This window comes from Dromiciops gliroides, chromosome 4 (assembly GCF_019393635.1).
Source record: "Dromiciops gliroides isolate mDroGli1 chromosome 4, mDroGli1.pri, whole genome shotgun sequence".
NCBI lineage: Eukaryota > Metazoa > Chordata > Mammalia > Microbiotheria > Microbiotheriidae > Dromiciops > Dromiciops gliroides.
The window spans coordinates 118,043,551-118,068,208 of record NC_057864.1 but is presented as its reverse complement, the minus strand read 5'-3'; the positions used below and the strand labels follow the sequence as shown (position 1 = coordinate 118,068,208).

General features: G+C 35.2%; 1 protein-coding gene across 9 annotated transcripts in view; it reads left to right on the top strand.

The window, feature by feature from the left end:
- The window catches only part of ESRRG (estrogen related receptor gamma), a 704,143-nt gene that overhangs the window by 520,501 nt on the left and 158,984 nt on the right, over positions 1-24,658 (top strand). For all 9 annotated transcript variants that reach the window (XM_043963448.1, XM_043963443.1, XM_043963447.1 and 6 more), the window contains one exon: positions 2,939-3,354. In XM_043963448.1, coding sequence (XP_043819383.1) covers positions 2,952-3,354 — 403 coding nt within the window. In that variant the 5' untranslated portion in view covers positions 2,939-2,951. The remainder of the gene's footprint in view (positions 1-2,938; positions 3,355-24,658) is intronic.

Genomic DNA, 24,658 nt, shown 5'->3' with positions numbered 1-24,658 from the left:
CTTGTGGGCAGATGGTGAAAGAGTTAATTGATATTTTTAATCATAGCTGTGGAAAATTCAGTGCCAGAGAGAGGAAAGGAGAGCAACCATGTTTTAGTACCCTAATAACTTCTAACTCTAGTCTAAGATCATAATGTATGTGAGAGCAGTCCAGTAATTATAAGGTAATAAGTGAAGTGGTGGTGTAAGTGCTCTAAATTAAAAGGAATTCGCAGGGCTGCTGTAAGTCAGTGCCGACCCGCTTTCTTTCAAACGTTGACTTGAGAAAAGTGCTTAGCCCAGAGTGCAAGCAGGGAGACAAGAGAGAGCTATCTATTAATTACAATGCTCATTAACAGTGACGGGTACAAGGCAGCAGATGCAGAAGGGAAAGGACGAGCTAGTTCAGGCTGGCAAGAGGAATATTTTTTCTTCCACTAGTTCTTGAGTAAAGGACAACACAAGTGGGTGGTCAGAAACAGAAGAAAATTATGGTTGTGGGTTTTAATTCACCTTTTCCTTTGTTTATGCTCTGACACTGATTTGCCTTTTCCCCTCCTCCACCCCCCCAACCCCCCCCAAAAAAAAAGAAAAAGAAAGAAAAAAAAATATATTTGTTGAAATGCAAATTCTTTTCTTGGTGCTAGGCTTCTGAGATAGACTACAAAGATAGGACATTTACTTGAAAAGTAAGCACTGACAATTACAGAACCCCATTTTTTAATTTTTAAAAGAAATGTGGAAAACAAGAGCTAGCAGAAGACTTGAACTGGTGAAATGATAGAATCTTAGTTTTCTAGCTAAAAAAAATAATTTTCTATTGATAATTGTAGGAGTGGTTTCCCAAAGTTTTATGAGTGTTTAAAATGGCAAATGGTCTCTTCTAGAAAGTATTTAAGTTCTTTCTAGATTTATCACCTCTTCTCACTCTCATGGTTTCTCTGAAAGTTTTCTAAAAAGGGTTTTGAACTATAGCATAGTAGGAAAAAATGGAAGGTACTTATCTTTTCATCTAATTAACTTTTTAGAAACTCATTGGCTTGTGAGGATTAAGAAAGAATGCAATGGAGCATAAACACTTGCTCCGTGCAAAGCACTATGCTAAAAAGCTTGGGATAAAAATAGAAATATGAGCCCTCTCCTACTCTCAAAGAGCTCACATTCTAATTGGGGGAGACAACACATAAAGGAGCACTCATGTTCATCTTCAGTTCTTGGCAGATGGAAGGGCCAGGTAATACTTAGGTTCTGGCTGGAAAAAGAAATAGGGCAGATGGCAAGGCCCTGAGGACCTTGAAATGGTCAGGCAGATGGTTCCTGACCAAGAGGATAATAGGTCCAGGGGTCAAAGTAGAATACATCTGGGATACCTCCAATCTAGGTGTGGAAGAGGAGATCAGCATGCAGTTGACAATGGTAGTCCTTTGCATGGTTGGAAATTTGCAGTGGACAATGATGATTTGATTGAAGAAAGAGGAAGGTTTATGGCTCCCCTCAGTGGAATAAGGTAGTTTTGATTCATTTTTTGGCCCCCTGTTGGTGAGCAGTAAATAGAGATGGAGTGAATAGAAGGTGAGATATGGTGGTGGTGGTGGTGGTGGTGGTGGTGGTGGTGGTTGTTGTTGTTTCCTAGATAAAAGAGCTGTACCATGCCCCTTCTTTAAGCTAATATATATGTGTGTGTGTGTGTGTGTGTGTGTGTGTATCAAAGATAAGAAGGCAGGTATAGGAAGTCTAGCTGAAATATAATTTTTTTAGACAGTACTTCAACAGTTTCCTTTTTATGGAAGTAATGTCAGGTCCTGTAATCTTATTGCTGTGGGTTAGATGGGCATGTTATTACTATTTAGTCTCTGGATGAAGGCTTAAACGTCATCGTTTCCAAGAAACATTTTCTTTGGGTTTTTATGGAATCAAAGAGTTGAGGATATTTTTAGGGAAACATCTTTAATCATTCATTGCCTTGGATTTTTGTCCAGAAATTTAGTTGTCAGGGGGAAGAGATTAAGCATTTATATAGTTCCTGCTGTGTGCTAAGGCACTGTGCTAAGTGCTTTACAAATATTGACTCATTTGATCCTTACAACAAACCCTGCAAGGTAGAGAGGTGGTATTCATTATATCCATTTTACAATTGAGAAAACTAATGCAAAGAAGTTAAGTGACTTTTATAAGGTCACAAGGCAAGCATTTTGAGGCCTGATATGAACTAGATTTTTATGACTGCTATAGTATTAGGTATATGTGTGTGTTTACATATGCATGTATGTGTATATGTGTGTAAATGTGTATATATGTACATACATATAATCTATTTTAAGGAAGAGAATATTTTCTGAATATGTTTTCCCACAGGTCAATAAAAGACAAAGTTATAATTATGGAAGCTGCAAATAATAATCACTAAACGAAGTAATCATCAATTAGTCTTGGAGATAAAAGTTTGATTCTGTTCATAGGATTTGTATGGTTTTTAGCTTGAAAATAATTCTAAGTAAAAATACAATGAGTATAAATTAAAATCTGCAAATAAAATGGACTTTGAAAATCCCTAGCTGCTCATCCCTAGCTGCTCATTTGGCCATTTTAGACTCAGAGAGTTGACCTGAAACTGACAAGGTTAGAAGGAAGGAAACTTTTTTAAATATTGGGGTTGGTGATAGGGGTGGGAATGACTTTTCCTGTCAGGAGTCTTGATATAGCTCTGTCGTGGCCTTATGCTGATCACCTTCATGTTGAACAAGAGATATTGACTAATGAATGAATGATGTGTGTTTTTAGCCTTTACCAAGCACCCTTAACAAGCAATGTCTTTAATAAGTGATTTTTTTCTCCTTTCTTTACTATGTGATTCCTCTTCCTTTTCCTTTTATCTTTTCTATATTCATATCTCTCCTCTTCACTTTTGTCTTTTCTTTCTCCTTCCCCCATCTTCTCTCTCCTCTCCCCTATACTTTAGGCTTCTCTGCAGAATGTCAAGCAAAGATCGACACATTGATTCTAGCTGTTCGTCATATATCAAGACGGAACCCTCAAGCCCTGCCTCCTTAACGGACAGCATCAACCACCACAGCCCCGGTGGCTCTTCAGACGCCAGCGGGAGCTATAGTTCAACCATGAATGGCCATCAGAATGGACTTGACTCACCACCTCTGTACCCTTCTGCCCCAGTCCTTGGCGGTAACGGGCCTGTCAGGAAAAGATATGATGATTGTTCCAGCACCATTGCAGAAGATTCGCAGACCAAGTGTGAATACATGCTAAACTCCATGCCCAAGAGACTATGCTTGGTGTGTGGTGATATTGCATCTGGGTACCACTATGGGGTAGCTTCATGTGAAGCCTGCAAGGCCTTCTTCAAGAGGACAATTCAAGGTTAGTATCAGTATATCACCCACTCAGGTGGGAATTGTCCATTCTCCCATTAGCTTTCCTGACTTTTCTCATTTCCTCTTTGCTTTCATGGTCATCAGTTAATCACTCTAGATCACAGAGATGAATTAGTTAAATCAAATTAGGGTTGGGAGATAATAAGTCACTGAAGCATTTTTATCACCTCAACTTTCATTTTCCCTAATAAGGAAGGAATAGGAAACTTTGCATGGGACCAAAGTTGATGCAGCAGTTATGGCATTCTTAGTGGTCAACTCTGATTCCCCTCTTTTATTTCTCCTCTCCTAAGTATATTGTCTTTCACTTTCTTATTGTATACAGCTGAAAATTGTGTCCAAAACATTTTTTTCTCCTTAGTGATGCTTATATTGCAAAATAAACCTAATTTGGGGGCATCTGGGTGGTGTTAGTGGATAAAGCACCAGCTCTGGATTCAGGAATACCTGAGTTCAAAACCGGCCTCAGACACTTGACACTTATTAGCTGTGTGACCCAGGGCAAGTCCCCCCCTTTGCCCCACAAAAACAAACAAACAAAAACAAAAACAAAAACAAAAACAAAAACAAAAACAAAAGTAAACCTAATTTATTCTTTTTTGAAAGTAATCTATTTTTTAAAAACAGAAAATATAAAGCTGAAGTGCCTGATTTATTTATCAGTGCATTTGTTACTGGCCCTTTATCTTTAACAACCTTCCATAATAGAACCCTACTCTCACCCATGTTCAGCAGATTACATACTATGTGAAGTAACCTAGAAAGTTTTGAATTCTACCTCTATTTTATTATTTTCCAGTTACATGTAGAGATAGTTTTCAACTTTTTGTTTTTTGTTTTGGTGAGGCAATTGGGGTTAAGTGACTTGCCCAGAGTCACACAGCTAGTAAGTGTTAATTGTCTGAAGTGGTGGTATTTGAACTCAGGTCCTCCTGAATCCAGGGCTGGTGCTCTATCCACTGTGCCACCCAGCTGTTCCTGAATGCTTAAATATAAATCTTTCAGAGAAAGTTTTAATTAATGAGCAGGAAATCCATTTTAGTCTGTCCTATATTTGTCCAGAAATTTACATTGATGTTCTTTAAATGTTTTTCCTATAAGCATCTGTCTTGAATTCACTTTTATTGTCAGTATTCCATTTTTTTATTCTCTTAAAAAATAAAAAGACCATAATCCAACAGTTTTGATATTGGATTTCCAAAGTGGTACTTTAATGCTTCTCTTTACCAGTCTTAATACCAGTCTTAGCTTAAGTCTCTACTGCCATAGCTAAGCAATAAGGTAACAAGAAGGTAATTTGATAAATATATGTTAATTAAATTTTATAAATATCAATTAAAGTTCATAAAATTTAATGATAGATTTGTTGCATGTAATTTTGTTGGGCACTGGAGATAGACAAAAAAGGAAATACTTCCTGCCCTCAAAGAGTTTATGCTTTATCACAAGTGATTTCCAGATTATACATTTTTTCCTATATGAGTATATTTATTGAAGTTGAACAAACATATTACAAAGAGAAAACCAGCTCTGAGGTGTTTAAGATCTGAGACGGTTTTAAATAAGTACTCAGTTCAAATTAGTAACTTGATTTTTTTTTTTTTGCCTTCCATAAATACATTTCAAAACTATTCAGAAATCCTCAGACCATTTGATCAGTGCTAATCTAGATTATGTAAAAATCTAATGCTATTGTTATTTTTATTTTACATTGACATGTTTACTACCTATGTTATCTATGTTAGCCCCTGACCCAAATTATTAAATTTATATTCTAGGATCCCAAGGCCTGACAAACCCCATTTTATATTTTAAAGACAAATGTCAAGAGCATCGCAGGTGTTTTTCATTATTGTTAAGAAACAACAACAACAAATCAGTTTGTTTTGTACTGGTACCATTTTTTGTGATCATTTCCTGGTTGAGATTCTCAGTTATTTTTCTTTTCTTTTCTCTTCTTTCCTTCTTTCCTTCTTTCTTTCTTTCTTTCTTTCTTTCTTTCTTTCTTTCTTTCTTTCTTTCTTTCTTTCTTTCTTTCTTTCTTTCTTTCTTTCTTTCTTTCTTTCTTTCTTTCTTCTTTCTTTCTTTCTTTCTTTCTTTCTTCCTTCCTTCCTTCCTTCCTTCCTTCCTTCCTTCCTTCCTTCCTTCCTTCCTTCCTTCCTTCCTTTCCTTCTTTCTTTCCTTCTTTCTTTCCTTCTTTCTTTCCTTCTTTCTTTCCTTCTTTCTTTCTTTCTTTCTTTCTTTCTTTCTTTCTTTCTTTCTTTCTTTCTTTCTTTCTTTCTTTCTTTCTTTCTTTCTTTCTTTCTTTCTTTCTTTTTCTTTCTTTCTTTCTTTTCTTTCTTTCTTTCTTTCTTTCTTTTTCTTTCTTTCTTTCCCTCTCTCTTTCCTTCTTTCTCTCTCTCTTCCTTTCTTCCTTCCTTCCTTCCTTCTTTCTCTCTTTTCTTTCTTTCCCAAGCAATGAGGATTAAATCACTTTCCCTGGGTCACACAGCTAGTAAGTGTCAAGTGTCTGAGGCCAGATTTGAACTCGGGTTCTCTTATCCACTGTGCCACCTAGCTGCCCACTCTCAGTTATTTTTCAAGAGACAGTTTTACATAAAAATTGAAAACTCTTCCTTCAAATTTTGTCTTATTTTTTCTTGAGTCATCTTTCTAGTTAGAATTTCCACTTACCTAAACAATTTGTGTATTTATACTACATTGGTTCAACATCCAGCTTCTCTCCTCCCTCCTCTCCCCCCCCCCCCCCAAATAAAAAGACTAACATCATTTTTTTCCTGGATATTGAGTATGATCTAGATAGTCAAAGTTATGGCATGCTGCCTTTTGTTTTGCTGTAAGATGTTATGCTTTCTATTTTGTTTATTCTGTTGTGTTCTTGCTTATAGTGAAAATTTAGTTTCTCAGGAGATATGACAACAAATCCAGAAATATTTCAATGCAAAAAAATCAATGCAGTAAAATTATACGTGAGAAAATTCATACTTCAATTCCCATGCTCACATTTCAGAAAGTTGAAAATATACTCTCAAATGTTAGTGGAATAGGGATATCTCTTTTTTTTTTTTTTGGCAAGGCAATTGGGGGTAAGTGACTTGCTTAGGGTCACACAGCTAGTAAGTGTTAAGTGTCTGAGGCCGAATTTGAACTCAGGTCCTCCTGACTCCAGTGCTCTATCCACTGCACCACCTAGTTGCCCCCTGGAATAGGGCTATCTTTAAAGAACTAGTTGGTTCTGATAGAATAAGATAGGAGGAATTCACAAAAAAATTTTTCCACAGATTTAATGTAGTAATTTAGCTGAATGTTTAAGGAATTCCAAAGATTTAAATTTATGACCCAAAGGCCTGAGTTGTTAACTTGCAATCAAAAAATGAGGTTGTATGCTTCAGATATAAAGGTTTGTTTGGCTTTTATTTTTAACTAATATCATTCTTAATCACATTTTTAGCCTTATTTTAATCTTCTGGATAGACAAAAACTACCAAGAGGCATGATGGCAACATTCTGCATCAAGAGATTGAATGCTGGGAAACCTCCAGTTTGTATCAAAATTTTAGACAAAAATTTTTTTTTAAAGGATTAAAAATGTAAATTTTTTTTCTTAAAATGATTTGTTCATAGTTAGATACCTTAATCAATAATAAGTACAAGAGAACAATTAAATTTTTGATGTGATCACTCTCATTTCCTCAGGTTGATGAAATACCACCACAAAAGCTTAACTGAATAAAGTTCCGTCATGTATAGTGTCCAGTTTTATACCATACTTTAGTCACCCAGAGACAGAGATGTCAATGTCCAGATTAGTTCTCTGGACTTCCCTAACTGGCTAGACTTATAACTGGCAGCTGGGCAGCTTTTATTAAGGATATCCTGCTAGCTACAGCAGCAGGCATCACTCTGTAGTTCACAGAGAGCCAAAAAAAATGCAATGAGGCAAATAAAGGGATTAAACATTGTGAAAGAGGAATGTAATAATTAATATGGTAATTATGGGGCAGATTATAAATTCCCCTCTTGTCAATGGCAATAGTGACAATAACAAATGATAAGAATGCCTCCAATGTCAAAAGTGGCTTAAATATTGGGCTGTGATAGAATCAAAGAATTAGAAAGACCCTGAATCCTGTGGAGTCTATTTTCCCACCTTCAGGCAGCATCGCAAGTAAACTTTTTCTGAAAGAAAGATGGCTACATACCCTCTTCAGTTTCTTGGGGGTTGTTATGTAATTTCCCCTGAATTCCCAGGAAGTTATGTGAGCACAGATTTCTCTCTCTCTCTCTCTCTTTCTCTTTCTTTTTTTTTTTTTAGTGAGGCAATTGGGGTTAAGTGACTTGCCCAGGGTCATACAGCTACTAAGTGTTATGTGTCTGAGGGTGTATTTGAACTCAGGTACTCCTGAATCCAGGGCCTGTGCTCTATCCACTGTACCACCTAGCTGCCCCTCTCTCTTTCTTTCAAAGAAGGGCCTGGTTCGCTTATTTGATATCCAAGCAAATTCCATTGACTGCATTGGAAGCCATATGCATCCAATGGCATTTCCTTTTGGGAAATATAGTTCTTCTTTTTCTTATTTCAAACATTTTATTTGTTGCTTTGTTTTTCATTTTAACAGGTTCAAGATATGCAAAAGAGCATATACTCCTTAAAACAAATGAACACATCTCCTTACCCTACCTTAAATAATGGGAAGTGTTCCTTTCCAAACTAAATGGTATTTCAATTCTGAAAGTCAATTAATCATAGATTTCAGTGAAAGTCAACACAAACAGCCTATTTGGTTTATTGAATGTTTCCATGTTATTGGAAAAAGTAAAAGTCGGGGTTTACCTGACAAATAGAGCTAGTTAGATGTCTTTAACATCCACATACTTTTATCTTCGGACAGGTTCACAATTGCAACAGCAATTTAATTTGTAATTTGTAATTTTCTTTTCTCATTCAAATATTTAATACTTTTACATTATTGTCATTTCTACCAGAATTGTCTTCAATTCTCTCTCTCTCTCTTTTTTTTTTTTTTTTTTTGGTGGGGCAATGGGGGGTTAAGTGACTTGCCCAGGGTCACACAGCTAGTAATTGTCTTCAATTCTAAATGAGTAGGGATTTTTTATCTCTTTGGTTCTATATTAATAATACTCATTAAACGTAAGGAGAGGCAGTGTAGTTGGAGTCAGGAAATCTGTGTTCAAATCTTAGCTTTGCTTTTCAACTTTGTTGCTCAGTGACTGTGACAATATCTTTTTTCTCTTTTATTTATTTTTTCCCTGGGGCAATGAGAGTTAAGTGACTTGCCCAGAGTCACAGAGCTGTTAAATGCCAAGTGTCTGAGGCAGGATATGAACTCAGGTCTTCCTAAACCCAGGGCTGGTGTTTTATCCACCTCGCTGCCCATACTGTGACAATATCTTAACCTCAATTTCTTTTAAAATGTTTGGTTTGGAGTAGGTAATCTCTAAAAACCTATTTCAGTTCAAAATCTGTGTATTGTCATTGTTTTTAGCATTGGGTAGAATAAGGCAGTGATTAGGACTCTACTTCTCCCCTCCTATTTTTTCATTAAAAAGAACTTTAATATTTCATTATTTAATGCATGAGATTTGTGGCAAAGAATGTTGAAAATCAAATTGTATGTCTTTGTCTATCTAATCACAGCCATTTCACGTTTTGATTCTATTAAAATCACAAATCTTTACACTGATCTTAACCTCCCATCCCTCCACCCCATTTTAGTGGGAAGATAAATGAAAATTGTGTTGAAATAAGCAGTATCACTGCATTACCGTTGCAATTAGTGTATCACTTAGGTAGGTACCAGAGGGGTAGTTGCCCCAGCTGTAACACTGAAAGGGCTGAAATAAATCTCTACTTAGGTCAGCCTCTTTGCACCGTAGCTGTAAGTCTTCATCACTGAAGTCACATCTCACCTTAAGAGGAGAAACCATCTTTTCTGTGCCTCTTGTCTCCAGCAAATGTTCACAGCCTGGTCCTTTGCATACAGTTGGTCTTCACTAATTGTTATTTGCTGACAGGAAAGCAAAATTTTTTTTTATTCAATCAGGCTCATATTTTCTCTTTGGCTCAGTAAATACAGGTAGTTGGGTTGAGGCAAGGTAATCATAAGGAACACAAGTTCATAGCTCGTTCACATCACACCACCATCTTTTTCATACTTTTACCCTTTCAGAAAAAAAGGCCTATTAATAATTAGAATATTTACCCCAAGATCTGTGCCAAAGGTATCACTCCCTCTTAAGGTTTAGCACCATCTTCTTCCCAGAAAAAAAAAAATGGATAAACCCCTAATCAGAATGTTTTTGTTATATATGAGGCCTTGAATATTATTTAAATGGTTTTTCGCTTTTGCCATCTTGTATTAACTGTACAGATTGGTCCCTAAATCACATGATATGGGGAAAGGGCAAAAGAATAAGCACTTTTCAAGTGTCTATGCTATGTCAGGCACTATGCTAGGCACTTTACAAATATTATTTCATTTTATCCTCACAACAACCCTGTGAGATTGTTATTTTTATCCCAATTTTACAAGAGAAGAAACTGAGGCAGAGAGAGGTTGGTTAAGTGACTTGCCTAGGATCACAAAGCTAGTAAGTGTCTGAGGCAGGAGGATTTGAACTTAGGTCTTCCTGATTACAGGTGCAGGGATTTCAATTCTTAGCTGCTGATTAGAGATAAGATATAGCATTACTCATAAAATGTATTCGTTGTATGAGGCATGAGTCATTGTTATATACCCCTTTTGCTTTGTCATATTGAATGAGAGAAAACATTTTTTACTAAGAAGCAATGTTACAAATTTTAAATTTTTTTACACGTGGAGTTAAAACTAGAAATAGGTTCAAAAAAGGGCTAGACACATGGATTTAAAAATAGATCCATAGATTGGCAGGGCTGGAAAGGTACCTTTTAAAAAGTTGAAAAATATTGTAGGTCCAGAGCACCAACTCAGAATAATCCCCATTTCCAACTATGGTTGAGGCATTTACTATTCTCAGTATCATTTTCCTCTTCTCCAATATAAAGGTATTATTACCTGCTCTGCTTTTTCTCAAGGATATTCTGTAGAAAATATTTTGTGAGGCAGTCAGTTTTAAATGACTTGCCCAGGGTCACACAGTAAGTGTCAAATGTCTGAGGCCTTAATTGAACCAAGGCTCTCCTCACTTCAGGACTGGTTCTCTATCCAGTGTCACCTAGCTGCCCCTTACTTCTACTTTAAAAAAAAAGAATTCTGGAGTATGGTTTACCACTATTTTAGTGTTTAAAGTAGTATTGTTACCTATCTTATTTCTGTTATTTTACTCTCTTTAGGCCAGGTTAGTTTTTAAAAGTTTTTGCCCTAAATATCATTTGACTTTGGTAACTTTTTCAGTGGAATAGAAATAAAGTGTTTAGTAACTGTCTCACCCATTCCCTTTTGTATCTACATCCTGTACCCCAAAGTTTTGAATAATTGAGATTATTTCTAAGTAATCTTTCCATTTTCTTTTCCAGTTCAGATATTGGCATCTACATGGGAACTGCTGTCAAGCTTATTGATCTAGAAATAGTTTGTGAATATACTAATCCCTTATTTATAAAGGGCTAGAGTGAACCATTCCTCCCATTTCCAACTTTAATTTAGTTCTTAGTTTTTTAAACATTTCTTCTCTCCCTTGCAATTTTATGAAGCATTTAATTTGCATTTTACAGCTTTAAATTGAGAGGGAGGTGACCAAGATTTTTTTTTAAAATTTTTTCCTTTAATGATTAGATTTTTCAATCCTCTTTTTATTGTTTATATATTGCAAGCCAGTTTGATCTACAAATCTCTGAACCCTTCGAAGTAAACTAGGGAGGTAAACAGAAAAGTAAAACTAGCTATGTAAATTAAGATAAAGTGACATTTAGAAGTTTCCTCCAGGCCCTGGTTGAGGGAGATCTGCTGGGCTTGATTGATTAGATTGCTTTTCCTCAGCTGACTGGCACGTGATCTTTGTATAAGGAAAGGAAAATAGAAGAAACTTTCTGCATTTCTTTTACAATTTTATCTTTCCGTTGCTGCTAAGATGAGGGAAGGAGTCTAATTGACCTAAGGGTGTAGGGAGGGAAACATTTTTTGTAAATGTTCCCCTAAGCCTTGGGCACTCCAGAATTTTTAACATATTTAAAATAACAATGTATTTTGGTAGGCCACTTAAAATCTACACTTCATTGGATACTCTCCACTCCCTGGGTTTGGAAGTGGAGCATACATTAGGGACTTCCTAATACAGGTGATGATAAAATCTACAGATTTAGAAAAATTTTTTTATTTCGCATGCACTTTTATAAAAATATTGCCTCAAATTAAATTTAGGGAAACAGACATTTCTCCTTTAGACTTTGATGCAGTGATTGTTTCTTAGTCATAATTTATTTTGAAAATCTTGTATGTTTGCAAAATTTCTGTTCTTAGCTTTATTGGCTCCATATTTTGGTTGCAAAATATTCCTGATTTTACTAACCTAAATAAAACATGAAATAGTAACAAAACAAACAATATAGCAAACTAAACTACCAAAATCAGAATGTTTGACTTCAATAAGTTTAGTTGAAAAAATTTTTTAAATGATGATCCTATACTCTTTCTGTTGTTTTATCCAGTCCCATGACCTTAATTTGAATGGATTTATAATAATCCCTTATCAAAGGAGATATAGTCCTAATTGATCCTCATACAATTTCACATTCATATAGCCATTTTTTATGGAATGAGTAAATGTGACCGATAGTATCAGAAAGCATAAAAGGCATTCTTTCAGTGTTAGTATTTAACTTTATGTTTTCATGAATGATTAATGGATGTATTTTCCTTTTTTATTCTAATTTCTTTATTTTGTTAAAAAAAAACAAAACCCAAACCAAAAACCCTTCTGTTTCCAAAACCCCACCTCTCTTTTTAAAAATACCTTTTATCTCCCCCCTTCCCTGCCTTTCTCCCCTCATTCAGTATTGTTGATACCAAGCAAACTTGGAAGTTAGCCTTGGGAGCTCAGTCTTTCTATTCCTTTACTTCCTGGATGGTAGCAATCAATTGAAACATATAATTTTAATTAAATCCTTAATGCACGTGATGAACCTTCCATAAGTCAGTATTTGTTGAATGCTTTTGAGCTAAAGGATCATTTGTACTTGTTTTTAAAAACAAATTCAGGGGGCAGCTAGGTGGCGCAGTGGATAAAGCACTGGCTCTGGATTCAGGAGTACCTGGGTTCAAGTCTGGCCTCAGACACTTGACACTTAGTGGCTGTGTGACTGTGGGCAAGTCACTTACCCCCCACTGCCCTGCAAAAAAAAAAATTCAGCTTATTAAGTATAGAATGACAAACAACATAGCCCTTCCCCTCAAGAAGCTTAACATTCTATTGAAACAAGAATACCTTATGTTACAGGAAAGGAACTATAGATGTAGGTTTAGTAGTTATCTCTTCCATTTCCCATTTTGTTCTTTTAATTCTGATTCATTGCTTTCTGTAGCACCAAATTGCCTCTAAGAAGATGTCAAGCCATTCAAGGTTATGACCAGGACTGGGTCTTAGTGGGGTACCAGTTATCATATAACACTAACACTTGAATGTTTGTTGAATGGAATTTGAATAAATTTTATGATATTTTTTCTTCCAAATGTTATTTTCATAGGGGAAATATGAAGTTAACCTTATTCCCGATGAATGTTTTAAGGTTTCCACAATTTGATATAACATAATAATCTGAAATAACATTTTACATAAAATAAAGATAATGGTATTATGAAATTAGGTACTTTAAAATACTGTTAATTAGTAGGATGAAAGTTATCTAAGAGATGATTCTATAACTGTGGGTTAAATAAAATTTAAAAAGACAAAAAATTATATTCAGAATAGTATTAAAGCTTGTCAGGAAGGAGATTAGTCAGCAGTGCCTCATTATGAGTGCCCTTTATTCTTCTATTTGGTTCAATTTCAGACCATTCCTTGAAACTGTGAAGATTCAGCAAACCTTTTGAAATTTCCATTAAATAGCCTTTATCTTGTCCTACCCCCCATTATTAATCTACGAGATAATGTTATAGCATACCTAAAATTAATACATGGGGGGCAGTGTTTCTCAAATATCTTGAAAATAGTGGTAAAACGAAGTTCCTTCCTTGATATCTTTAAGCTCAAAAATCTAGAAAGCCAAAACTCAACAAATTATTTAAATTTATATCATAAATAAAGAGGACTCTTCAGGGACAGTGGATAAGGAATATCAACATATAATTTCAAGAAGAAAAGTAAGACATTTCCATAGATATTCAAAAAGAAATGAGCAGTTTCCAAAAACTTATCCTTCTAATCAGTCATCTCATTGTATGTTAAATGACTTTCCTATGAATGTACTTCATAAACTGAATCTACTTTAATGGAGTTGGAATTTCTCTCAATTCTATAGTACATGTTTATGAAACTATTACAAAAGCACATTGAGACCATCCCCAAATTATATATAATCTATTTAGAAATTCAAAGGGCAATGGTACATAATAGAAAATAAAGTTTTCTCCTGTTATGATTTTTGCTTATTATTGAGGTTTCTTCTAATCCTTTATATTTGCAAATTTTGAATTAACTATTTCCTTTAAGTGCAAACTCTCTGGGTCTTTCATGGAACAGATAAAAAACAAATAAAAAATAGTTCATGAAGTGAATTTAAAACTTGTATTAAAATATCAAGTAATTATCCACACTTTATGATGATGACAACTCCTGCCCACATTGCTGGTTTTATTAGGATTTCACATGTACTTATTTTTCCATCATTCTCTAGATACACACACACACACACACACACACACACACACACACACACACACACACACAAACACACACTCACTCCGTTAGAGTAAAACTCTTTCCAGTCAATCCTTCCATATTTATATGAATATGAAAAATGAGAAAAATATATTTAAATGTACTTATTACTTTTAATTTTTTTCTTTGTTTTTCATATTCTTTGTCCTAGGCTTAATATCTGAAAATTTTTATTAATTTCTACATAGAAAATGAGAGCAGATTCAAAAGTTCTACTAGGCAGACTCAAACTCTTCTATGAATAACTTTGCATGGCCACTACCTCTAGGAATAGGGTTTCATTGTTAGGCTAATCCCTGGGATTCATCCCACCTCTTCTGGAATGGGGACAGGAGTGGACTTTGGAATTTAGACACAGGGAAGACAATATCACAATTGTAATTGCTTTGCCTTCCTTGCTACCCATTAAAAACTTAGGAGTCCTAATTAATATTTTGTTGGGTAGAGCTGTGCACTAATATAAACATTGTGGAAAGCAATTTGAAAATTTTGCACATAAAGTTGCTAAAATGCCTATAGTAGTTGATTAACTTTTGACCCAACTACCTATACAGTTCATTTGTCACTAACAAAAAGTAAGGCTCCATAAACACCACAATATTTATAGTAGCACTTTTTGTAGTAGCAAAGAATTACAAACGAACTAAATGCCTATAAATTTAGAGGTTAAATAAATTGTGCTACATGAATGTAATAGAATATTACTGTGTTGTAAGCAGTGATGAATATGATGAATACAGAGAAAGATGGGAAAACTGAGAAGAAATCATTTGAAGTCTAATAAAAAAAAGCCAGTACACAATGACTACTAGAATATAAATGTAAAAAATAATAACCACAAAACAATCAAAACAATATTACAGAATCAAAAGGAATAATTGGGACACTCCCCTCTCTCCAAAGACATAAGAAGATATAACTTCTCCCACCTTTGTAGAGGTACAGTGTCTACAATTGTGTAGTAAAATTTCAAATTCTCTCTCTTTTGTGGTATTGATAGATTTTGCTGAAATTTTTTCCTTTCCTTTTTTCTTTTATTAAATTATTTCTTACAATGGATGCCATTCTAAAAGAGGAAGAGGGAGGAATGGTAATGTGAAATCTTGGGGATAAACAACAATTTCAGTTAGAGTCTATTAAGAACTAGAATGATGTGACTAGAGATTGAAATCTCAATGTTATTCTGAATTCTCCCCACATACACACTCCCATTATGCTCTTTTAATTTATTAGGAGGGGGGAAAATAACTAACCTTCCCTTTCATAATTAATTGCTGTCAGGATGCATATATCCTAGCCATTCATAAGGAATGTACCCAGTTTAATAGTCCTTCATATAAGTGTCCACAAACCCACCATAGAAAATAACATCATTTGAATACTTGACACTCTTTTCCCCATCAGTGATTTATTATTAGCTAGTCATTATTTTTGTTAAATGGGGAAAGAATCTTGAAATATAAGCCATTCAGATTACTTGAAACTGTGATAGATTTCCTGTTAGTTGGGAACAGGTTAGTACATTTATTCTTAACTCCTATCCTTTCCATCTTTGCTCCTCCTGTGTAGAAGTGGAAATTTTCTAATAGATTAGGAGTTAGAATTCCTGGATTCTAGAGCCAACACTTCCATTATTTGCTGTTTGACACTACTGTTTAGCTGTGTTACCCTGGGCAAGTCACTTAAATCTAATTTCATTAAACATCCTGGCCCAGCTCCATTTATCTTGATGCATATCTTGCCACTTGTCCCAGATGACTTGCATAGCTCTCCTTCATTTAAATCCAATTCATTGCAACTCATGAAGGAAGGACAAGAAAGCAGTATGACAGTGTGTATGTATGTTCCTCAAGTTCTATGTACTTTATCATCTGTAAACTACAGATAGCAATACTTACAAAACAACTCACAGAAGCCTGGAATAAAAATGATAATAATAACAATAACAATAATAATAATAACAACATAGAATTTCAGGGAATTTAGCAACCATCTATTCCAGTCATTAACTGAAATATAATCCCTACAATAATACATCTGTCAAGTGACCAGTCTGGTCTTTGCTTAAATATTAGAATTCTTCAGTCATTTGGGAGTCCCATCATTTCCTGTGGCAGCCCATTCTAATTCTGGAAAGGTCTGATTGTTAAGAATTTCATCAAATTTAAATTTACTTCTTTATATCATCCATATTTTGCTCATAGTTTTGCATTTGTGGACTATGTAGTACAAGTTTAGTCACCTTTCCTCATGACAGCCTTTCAAGTACTTGGAGACACTGCGCATATTTTCCCCTTAGCCTGTCTTTCCTTCAGGCTACACTTTCATTGATTTTCTTTTGGCATATACTTGAGACCCTGTGTTGTAGAATTCAAGGTTCTCTGGACTTCCTCTATTTTGTCACTGTGATACCCAGAATTGAGCATGAAACTCCAAATCTGTTTTGACCAGGGTAAGAGAACAAATGGAGTAAGGTAAACTTTTCCCAAGAGATCCCAATAGCTTCTTTGGCCACCAAATTGCAATTCATTAGAATCCTCATATTTTTCAAATAAACTGATATCTAATCATGTTTCACTCATTCTTATTTCCTATTAGAATCATGCCAGCATGCCAGCCTATCAAAATCTTTTCGGTTTATATGACTTGAACTCATCAAGAGGCAACTATATGATCCATTTTCTTAACCTGTTTTGGATATCTTCTCTTAACTTTTTGTTCTTCCCTTTCTAGTCATTGTCTGTCTCCATTTCTGAGAGAAAACAAATAATTAAAGAGCGTTTGGCTTTTTCATAATTAGTTTTACCCTATCCACACTGATTCTAGGGTCAGGTCATTATTACTTCCCTGATCTTCCTTTTTTATCTTCAAGTAGTTTTTTATTGTCTTTAGCTTTTCCCCTACCAAATTCAGTTTGCTCTCAACCTTAGCATTTCCAACATTATTTCTAGAGTAACATGTTACACTTTTGCTTTCATACTGTGTTGCTTGTCCCCTCGTTTTTATCTTCTAAAATTCCCACCAAGAGATGTGTAACGATTGGAATAACGCCACCTGCTGGATACTTACTGTAGAAGAGTTCTGCCCATGAAGCGAAGGTCTTTGAGGGCAAGACCAGGCATCAGGAAGTGACGCGGACGAGTGGGAGGAGGAAGGAAGAGACTGGCGCTCGGTCTCAGGCTCTTTCCTTTGGACGCTGGCGGAGAAGGGAGCTAGAAATGTGCTCTCCCTTTAATAGATAGGAATCTAGGCCTTTCTCTCTCTCTTTACCAAATTCTTATTCTCCTTAATAAATGCTTAAAAGTCTAACTCTTGCTAAAGCTTGTAATTGATTGGCGACCACTCATTAGATATTTTAGACAGACTAGCAAGAATTTTAACCCTTAACAGATGTTAAGTATATTACATACATTTGGATTATGTACAAGTGCTTAATAAAGTGTAAATTACTATGCAAACTTAAGATGGCGATGCTGATTAAATTTGATGGTTCCATTTTTTTAACCCCTGCTTTTGGGTACCATAATATTGTTAGTCCTTCCTACTTCTACCACCAGGCTTATTATCAGTTTTTCTCATCTTCCTAGTTTCCTAGAAAACCATGGAATTTTGTAAGAAGTCCAAATGTATGGGCTTCTCCTGGAGGTTCAGGCTAAAATTTCTCTCTTTTTAAATAGTGGAACAGTAATTTAACCAGGAGCATGCTAGACTCTTGGCTTCAGAAATTCCTTAATTTATAACTTTTTGTCAATTCTGGATCTGCTTCTTTTGATCAGCAATATTGTACCAATTCTCCATATGTCAAGCACTTTATCTTTGTTCCTCTTATCTCTTTTGATTAAAAAAAAAGTTAGTCAATTGAGCATTTATTTAGTCCTTGCTATGTGTCCAGCCCTGTACTAATCAGTGGGGATTGAAAGAAAAAAAACTAGACTATATTCAAATAACCTCTAACAGTTGTCAGTTTCCATTTTTCCTAGTTTCATCTTTTTCCATTGTAGGATTTTAAATGTTGAGGGGATTATATACTGAAATCCCATTAAGGATTATTTATAGTTTCCTCTCCCTTTTTCAGAGGTACTATTTATATTTGAGACAAATACTAGTATTTGATTATCATCTGGAGAGATTGTTAGGTATCCAAAAGATGCCATTTATTGCCTGTATAACTTTGGTCAGTTTATTCTCTGGTCTTTCATGTCTACTTTTTTAAAAAAAAAGTTATGGGGCAGCTAGGCGGCACAGTGGATAGAGCATCGGCCCTGGATTCAGGAGTACCTGAGTTCAAATCCAGCCTCAGACACTTAACACTTACTAGCTGTGTGACCCTGGGCACGTCACTTAACCCCAATTGCCTCACTAAAAAAAAAAAAGTTATTAGTTTTGATGATATCTAAAGTACTTTTTGCCCCCCAAAATGTATATTTATATTATTTTACTTCTAGCCAGAGTAGAAATAATATCCAGACTCATGTTGTTTTTAACAGAGAAGTATTTTTGTAGTATATACCAAAGGAAAAGAAAGAGCTATACATGGCTTACTGGAGGGGTACCTTTAACATTAATAAATTAGTTGAGAGTGAATAACATTTCCCTATTTATATTTTTACTGTAAATTTTATGGATATCTTTTGTTTTTACATCACTTACATTTCCCCCTGTCTTCTAACCCCTTCCCTTTTGAATGTTTGGCATAACCAAATGACAACAAATACATCATAAATACAAAGAATAACAACAGGAGAATAACCTAAACTTAGTAATGCAAAAGCATAATGACTAAGTTTGGCTATAAAGAAGAGATTCTGAAAACACCTTTCATACCTTTTTGCAGAGGTGAAAGCCCATGAGTTTGAAACTCTGAATGTAATAACCCTATTCCTTTTCAAGGCACCAAAATCCTTCTGGTTCCCTTTGTGTTCTTTCCTTAGTTAAAGTCCCTCATTGTTAACTGCCCATTGTACATTTTGAAATAGACCTCCCCGATCAATCTTAAACTCAGCATATCCAAAGCCTAACTTTTTGTTTCTTCCCCCAGGTGTACCCCTCTATCGAACTTTCCTGATTCTGTCAAAGATACCATCAGTGTTATACTCAACTCCTCCCTCATTTTCCCCTCATATATTTCATCAGTTCCTAAATTTTGTCACTTCTACTTCCCCACCATTACTGGCATCCATCCCAGATCTTCTTGAGCTAGAAGGAATCTTGGAGTCTCCTTATATCCATTTAAACCAGAGAGATTCCAGGACCTACTTCATCTCTTTCTTGAACTAATGTCATTGCCTTCTCCATTTCATCCTTCTCATACGTTCCAAAATCAAATTTCCAAAAGTACTGTCATGCTCCCCTATTGAATAAAATATGGCAGCTCCCTGTTTCATAGAACATCAAATATATGTGTCTTTGTTTGGCATTAAAATCCTTTCAATTCTCAGTACAACCTACTTTCTCAGTCTAATTATATCACTCTCCATCTGCCAAGACAGTTTTACTGAGTTGTTGCTTCTGTGAATGCTATAGCTTCTTGGAGGCACAGGTGAGAGTTGAGGGTAAGCAGTGGGCTTTAAAGCCATTTATTTATTTAGAGGTTTTCTACCCCAAGCATATGAAGACTTTCCAGAATGGTTAAATGAGAACATTTTTTTTCTAAATGCCAGAAAGCAAATGCTGTGGAGCACTTATACCTTGATCAGACATCAAAGATGCCAGGGCCATCCTCTGCATCCCAGCCACTGCCAGTTGTCCTGACTTTTGTTTTACCACTGGCCTTCTGTGACTCTGGAGGAGAGAGAGTGAGGCTGATGACTTTGTGCAACTCTGCCTCAGTTACAGCCAAATCATGCATGAGGGAAAACATCACTGATCATCCACTATTTTACCACAATGTTGTGATGTCATTCGTCTTCATAAATGAAGGACACACAGCAACAACAACAAGATCACTCTATCATGAACTTCATAGTTCAGCCAAAGTGATCTTACTATAACTTCCACATCATCTTCTATCTCCCAGCACAGTCTATTCCCTAAGCCAGGAATGTTTTTCCTTTTCCCTCTACCTCTTAGATTCTTAACTTATCTCTGTACATGAGCCCTTAATTGAATCCTCTCCTAACCTCCTCTCCTCCCCCAGATTTCCACATTCCTTATCCCTATTATATGACCTCTGAAAACCCTTTCAATCTGTGATCTTACGGTTTTGAAGAATTTAATAACTAAGATAAAAACAATAAGGAAGTGAAATTTTTATAAAGGGGGTAGTAGGGTTGTTACTTTGGCTGTGAAGAGATTTATTTTACATAAAATATTCTTGGTATAATTTTTAGCTGGCATCTCTGAAGGTTATTTCAAAGTAAGATTTCCAAAATATTCTTAGAAATTGTAGTGTGGGGCAGCTAGGTGGCGCAGTGGATAAAGCATCGGCCCTGGATTCAGGAGTTCCTGAGTTCAAATCCGGCCTCAGACACTTGACACTTACTAGCTCTGTTACCCTGGGCAAGTCACTTAACCCCCATTGCCCCGCCAAAAAAAAAAAAAAAAAAAGAAATTGTTGTGTCTTCGGATTAATATTGCTTATCATGTTGACCCCATTGCATGTTTATGTTTTCTTGTATTTTACTTAAATAACCCCAAAGTTTACAATATTGTCTCCTCCAAGGTCTTACACAGATTTGAGGTTGTATTTTTATGGTTAATGTTGATGTTCCTGCTGTTGTTGTTATCTTTGTTATATTCACTGTTAGGGGTAAAGATCTCAATAACCAGGCTTTTAGAAAATTAAAACTCTTTTTCTGTAATGACAGTTTTAGAGGCTATCTTTCTAAAGAGAAAAGAATGCAAAGTCAACCAGTTCAGAGAGATTTTAAAAAAATGTTACAGGGCATTTAAAACAAATACTACAGATTATTGCCCATATGTTTTTAATGACCCATAATCGTTCACTCAAGCAAATACCATCATTTGTAAATCACTTAATGTTTGAAAAACAATTGGATAAACCCCACTTGGAGTGCCCCATGGGTCATTTTAAACCATTTGGCCCTATTAATAAAATTAAAACAATTGGAGGAAATATACAAATGCTTTCAAATAGGCTTTAAATGTATGATGTCCATATGTATACATTACTTCAATGTAGGAGTGGTACGAATAGGGAGTAAAGATTTGACATATATTTTTATTTTGAGAAGCCATGCTAATTCAGATCATTCAGTCCTTTCACTGCCAAACTGTAAAAGTCCATTAAGTGACTGAAAGGAATATACAAATTATCCACTGGCACTTCAGGCAGGAGTTTAACATATACCCTGTTATTCTGTCCGCCAGCTAGCTGCAAGATTCTATTAAGCAGTAAGTGAGAAAATTATATTGCCTGCAAACTAATTGTACAAAAGACTCTGAAATAAGTAATCAGAGTCTGGTCCTTTCTGAAAAGCAGCCAGGAGATATTATAAATTGCTCTATCATTCTTGTCAGCCTGGTTAAAAAAACCAAAACCAAAACCAAAACCAGAGCTTCCATGTTGATTTGGTTTTCTGTACAGCATAGCAAACTTCCTTAGCTATTATTTATTGACAAAACTGGGTAAACTCCAGTCATGTCATTAGTAGCTGCCCAATTCAGTCCCTGGTGTCATCAAACAAATTTATCCTAGAAAACAGCAAGCTATAATCCAAGAAAACCCTGTAGCTAAAATTGACAGCCTATTGTATGAACAATAACCTACACATCTCTCTGAATAATGACTGTCCAGTGTTAATAACTCAGGTGTTCACAATCGCTACTGGAAATATTTTTGTCTGTTCTCTAGTTTTTAGTGCATTCAAGAAAAGCAAGTGGACTCCAGAGATCTTGTGATCTACTGGGTATAATACATTTGAACTGTTACCACAGTAGATATAACAATGTTATACGGGTGCTTGGGACAGCACATTTTTAGTATAATTCACTTTCTTGTTGAACAGGAAAAAAAAGCAACAGGGAAGATTTTTCAAGGACAGAATTTCAAAGACCCAGACATTGTCCAAAGAACCCATTGGGTAACTGTCTTTTAGCCAAACAGAAATGAAGTAAATAATTTAATATGAGGAGGAGGGAATCGGGGGTGGGGGGGAGGCTTTTTTAAAAATTCAAAATTTGCCAATGATTTCAGTTTCCAAATATGAATCTGCTTCTCCTTTGTTGGCATGCTACTTTCTTCATGGAATTTACAAGCATTTAGATGTTAGTATTTGTGAGAACCTTCTTCAAGACTTCCGTATTATAGTTCAGAGCTGGCTCTACACCCAATCTTTCTCATGTGTAAAATGGAGATAACACTTTTTACTTTTTTAAAAAAATACATTTTTATCATTTTCTGGTTTTTACATCATAATCCTTAGTATCCCTCCCCCTCTCCCAACTAAACAGCCATCCCAAATAATAACATTTTTAACACAAAAAAGAAAAAGAGGGGAAAATCAGCATAAACGATAAATACATTGAAAAAATTCCAAAAAACATGTACAACAGGTATTACCTATAGTCCTCCAGCCTCTGTGAAGGGGTAGGTTGATGTGTCTTCTCACACCTTTTCATTTGAATCATACTTGATCATTATAATTTTGATACATTTACTTTTGATTTTTTTTGGTTTGTCATTATCTTTCTCATTACATTGGTGAAGTCACTGTGTTTCTTGTTTTCTTGGCTGTGCTTACTTTAGTATGCATCAGTTCATATAAATCTTTCCATGCATCTCTATGGTTCTCATACATATCTTTTCTTACAGCCTAGTATTACTCTTTTACACCCATGGACCACAATTAATTTTCTTGTTTTTCTTTGTTTTCTTGTTATCTTTTCTATCCCAAACCTAGAAATGTGTTGCTGATTTTTGTTTTGTTTTGTTTTTGGGTTGTGTTTTTTTTTTTTTTTTTTGCGGGGCAATAGGGGTTAAGTGACTTGCCCAGGGTCACACAGCTAGTAAGTGTCAAGTGTCTGAGGCCAGATTTTGAACTGAGGTACTCTGAATCTAAGGCTGTGCTTATCTACTGTGCCACCTAGCTGCCCTCTTGTTGCTGATTTTTTAAAAAAATTCTCTTTTAGACTTTCTTGGTAGTTTGTTCTTCCCTTGAATTGAGCTTAGATTTGTGCTTAAAGTATTTTTGTAGGATCTTCTTTATCTAAGTTTCCATGTCTTTTTATTTTCTTCATGATTTTGAAATGATCATTCCTAATACTTGTAATACTGACTCATAAAGGAAAATTCCAACTCTTCCTGCATGTTTTCTCTTTCCCTTTCAGTAACTTCCAATTATCTGGAGGTTAGACTTCTGTTTGTTTCATCTCTTCAGAACATAACCATGAACCTCCGAAGTAAGGAAAAAGAAAGAAAAAGTCCTCTCATTTCGCTAACAATTGAAATCACTATTTCAGAGCTCATGTACTTTATTCAGCACAAATCAGTGGCTTTATTCTATACACAACTGTTAACAAGTTTTGGTATATATTTTTCCTAGGCTGAACCAGCTCAATCAGTAGCTTAGTTTACACTGCTAGTAGGAAACAGCACACACTTTAGATCTAGAGGACGTTCAAGAATTTTGTAAAAAGCAGATACAAAACTATTAAGATTTCTCTAATAAGAATGCTTTAATTTGAAGAAACTGAGACATGGCAAAGTTAAAAAGCTTGCCCAAGTTTGCAAAATATAGACAAGTATTGCTAGATCAAGGACTGGATCTCAGTTCTTAATCTAATATGTCTGCTTGTACAAATTAATCTTTGTCCTTTATAAAACCATCCTAGGGCCCTTAGTATAGGAGCTTATAATTTTTTATCCCTCATTAGTTGCTGGAAGGCATTATTTTATTACCCTTGGTAATTGATGTCCATAAGAATGACTTCCACTCCTGAAATTGTTAAATTATATGCTGTTCAATATAATAAGGATGCATTTTTTAGTGTTTGAGTAGTATACTTCTATTTCCTAGGTGTAGGGAGCTCCTGAAGTAGAAATTTCTCCCTTGGCAATTTATCTCTAATTTATAGTCTTAGAAAGTTATTTGTGTTTACTGAGAGATTAAGGGACTTTTCCAACTGGCAAGATTTGAACCCAGGTCTTACTCTGAGACCCACTTTGCCTTATCTCACTCAGCTCTCCACCCCATCTCACTAAAACATGATTCCCTTTAGAAAATTTCCTATCAATAATGACTAAAGAGTGTTTTTGAAGTTTTTCTTTAAGGGTAGGGTCAGTTGTCAATTAGAAAATTTACTTGTGAGCACAATCAATATTGGCAATCATTATGCCAATGTGGACTGAAGAAGGCATCTCTTGATTGTTAATACTGGACTAGGTATCAGGAAACATTTTCTAATCTTGTCTTCACTACTAATTCTTTGGCTTAGTGGGGGGTAAGTTT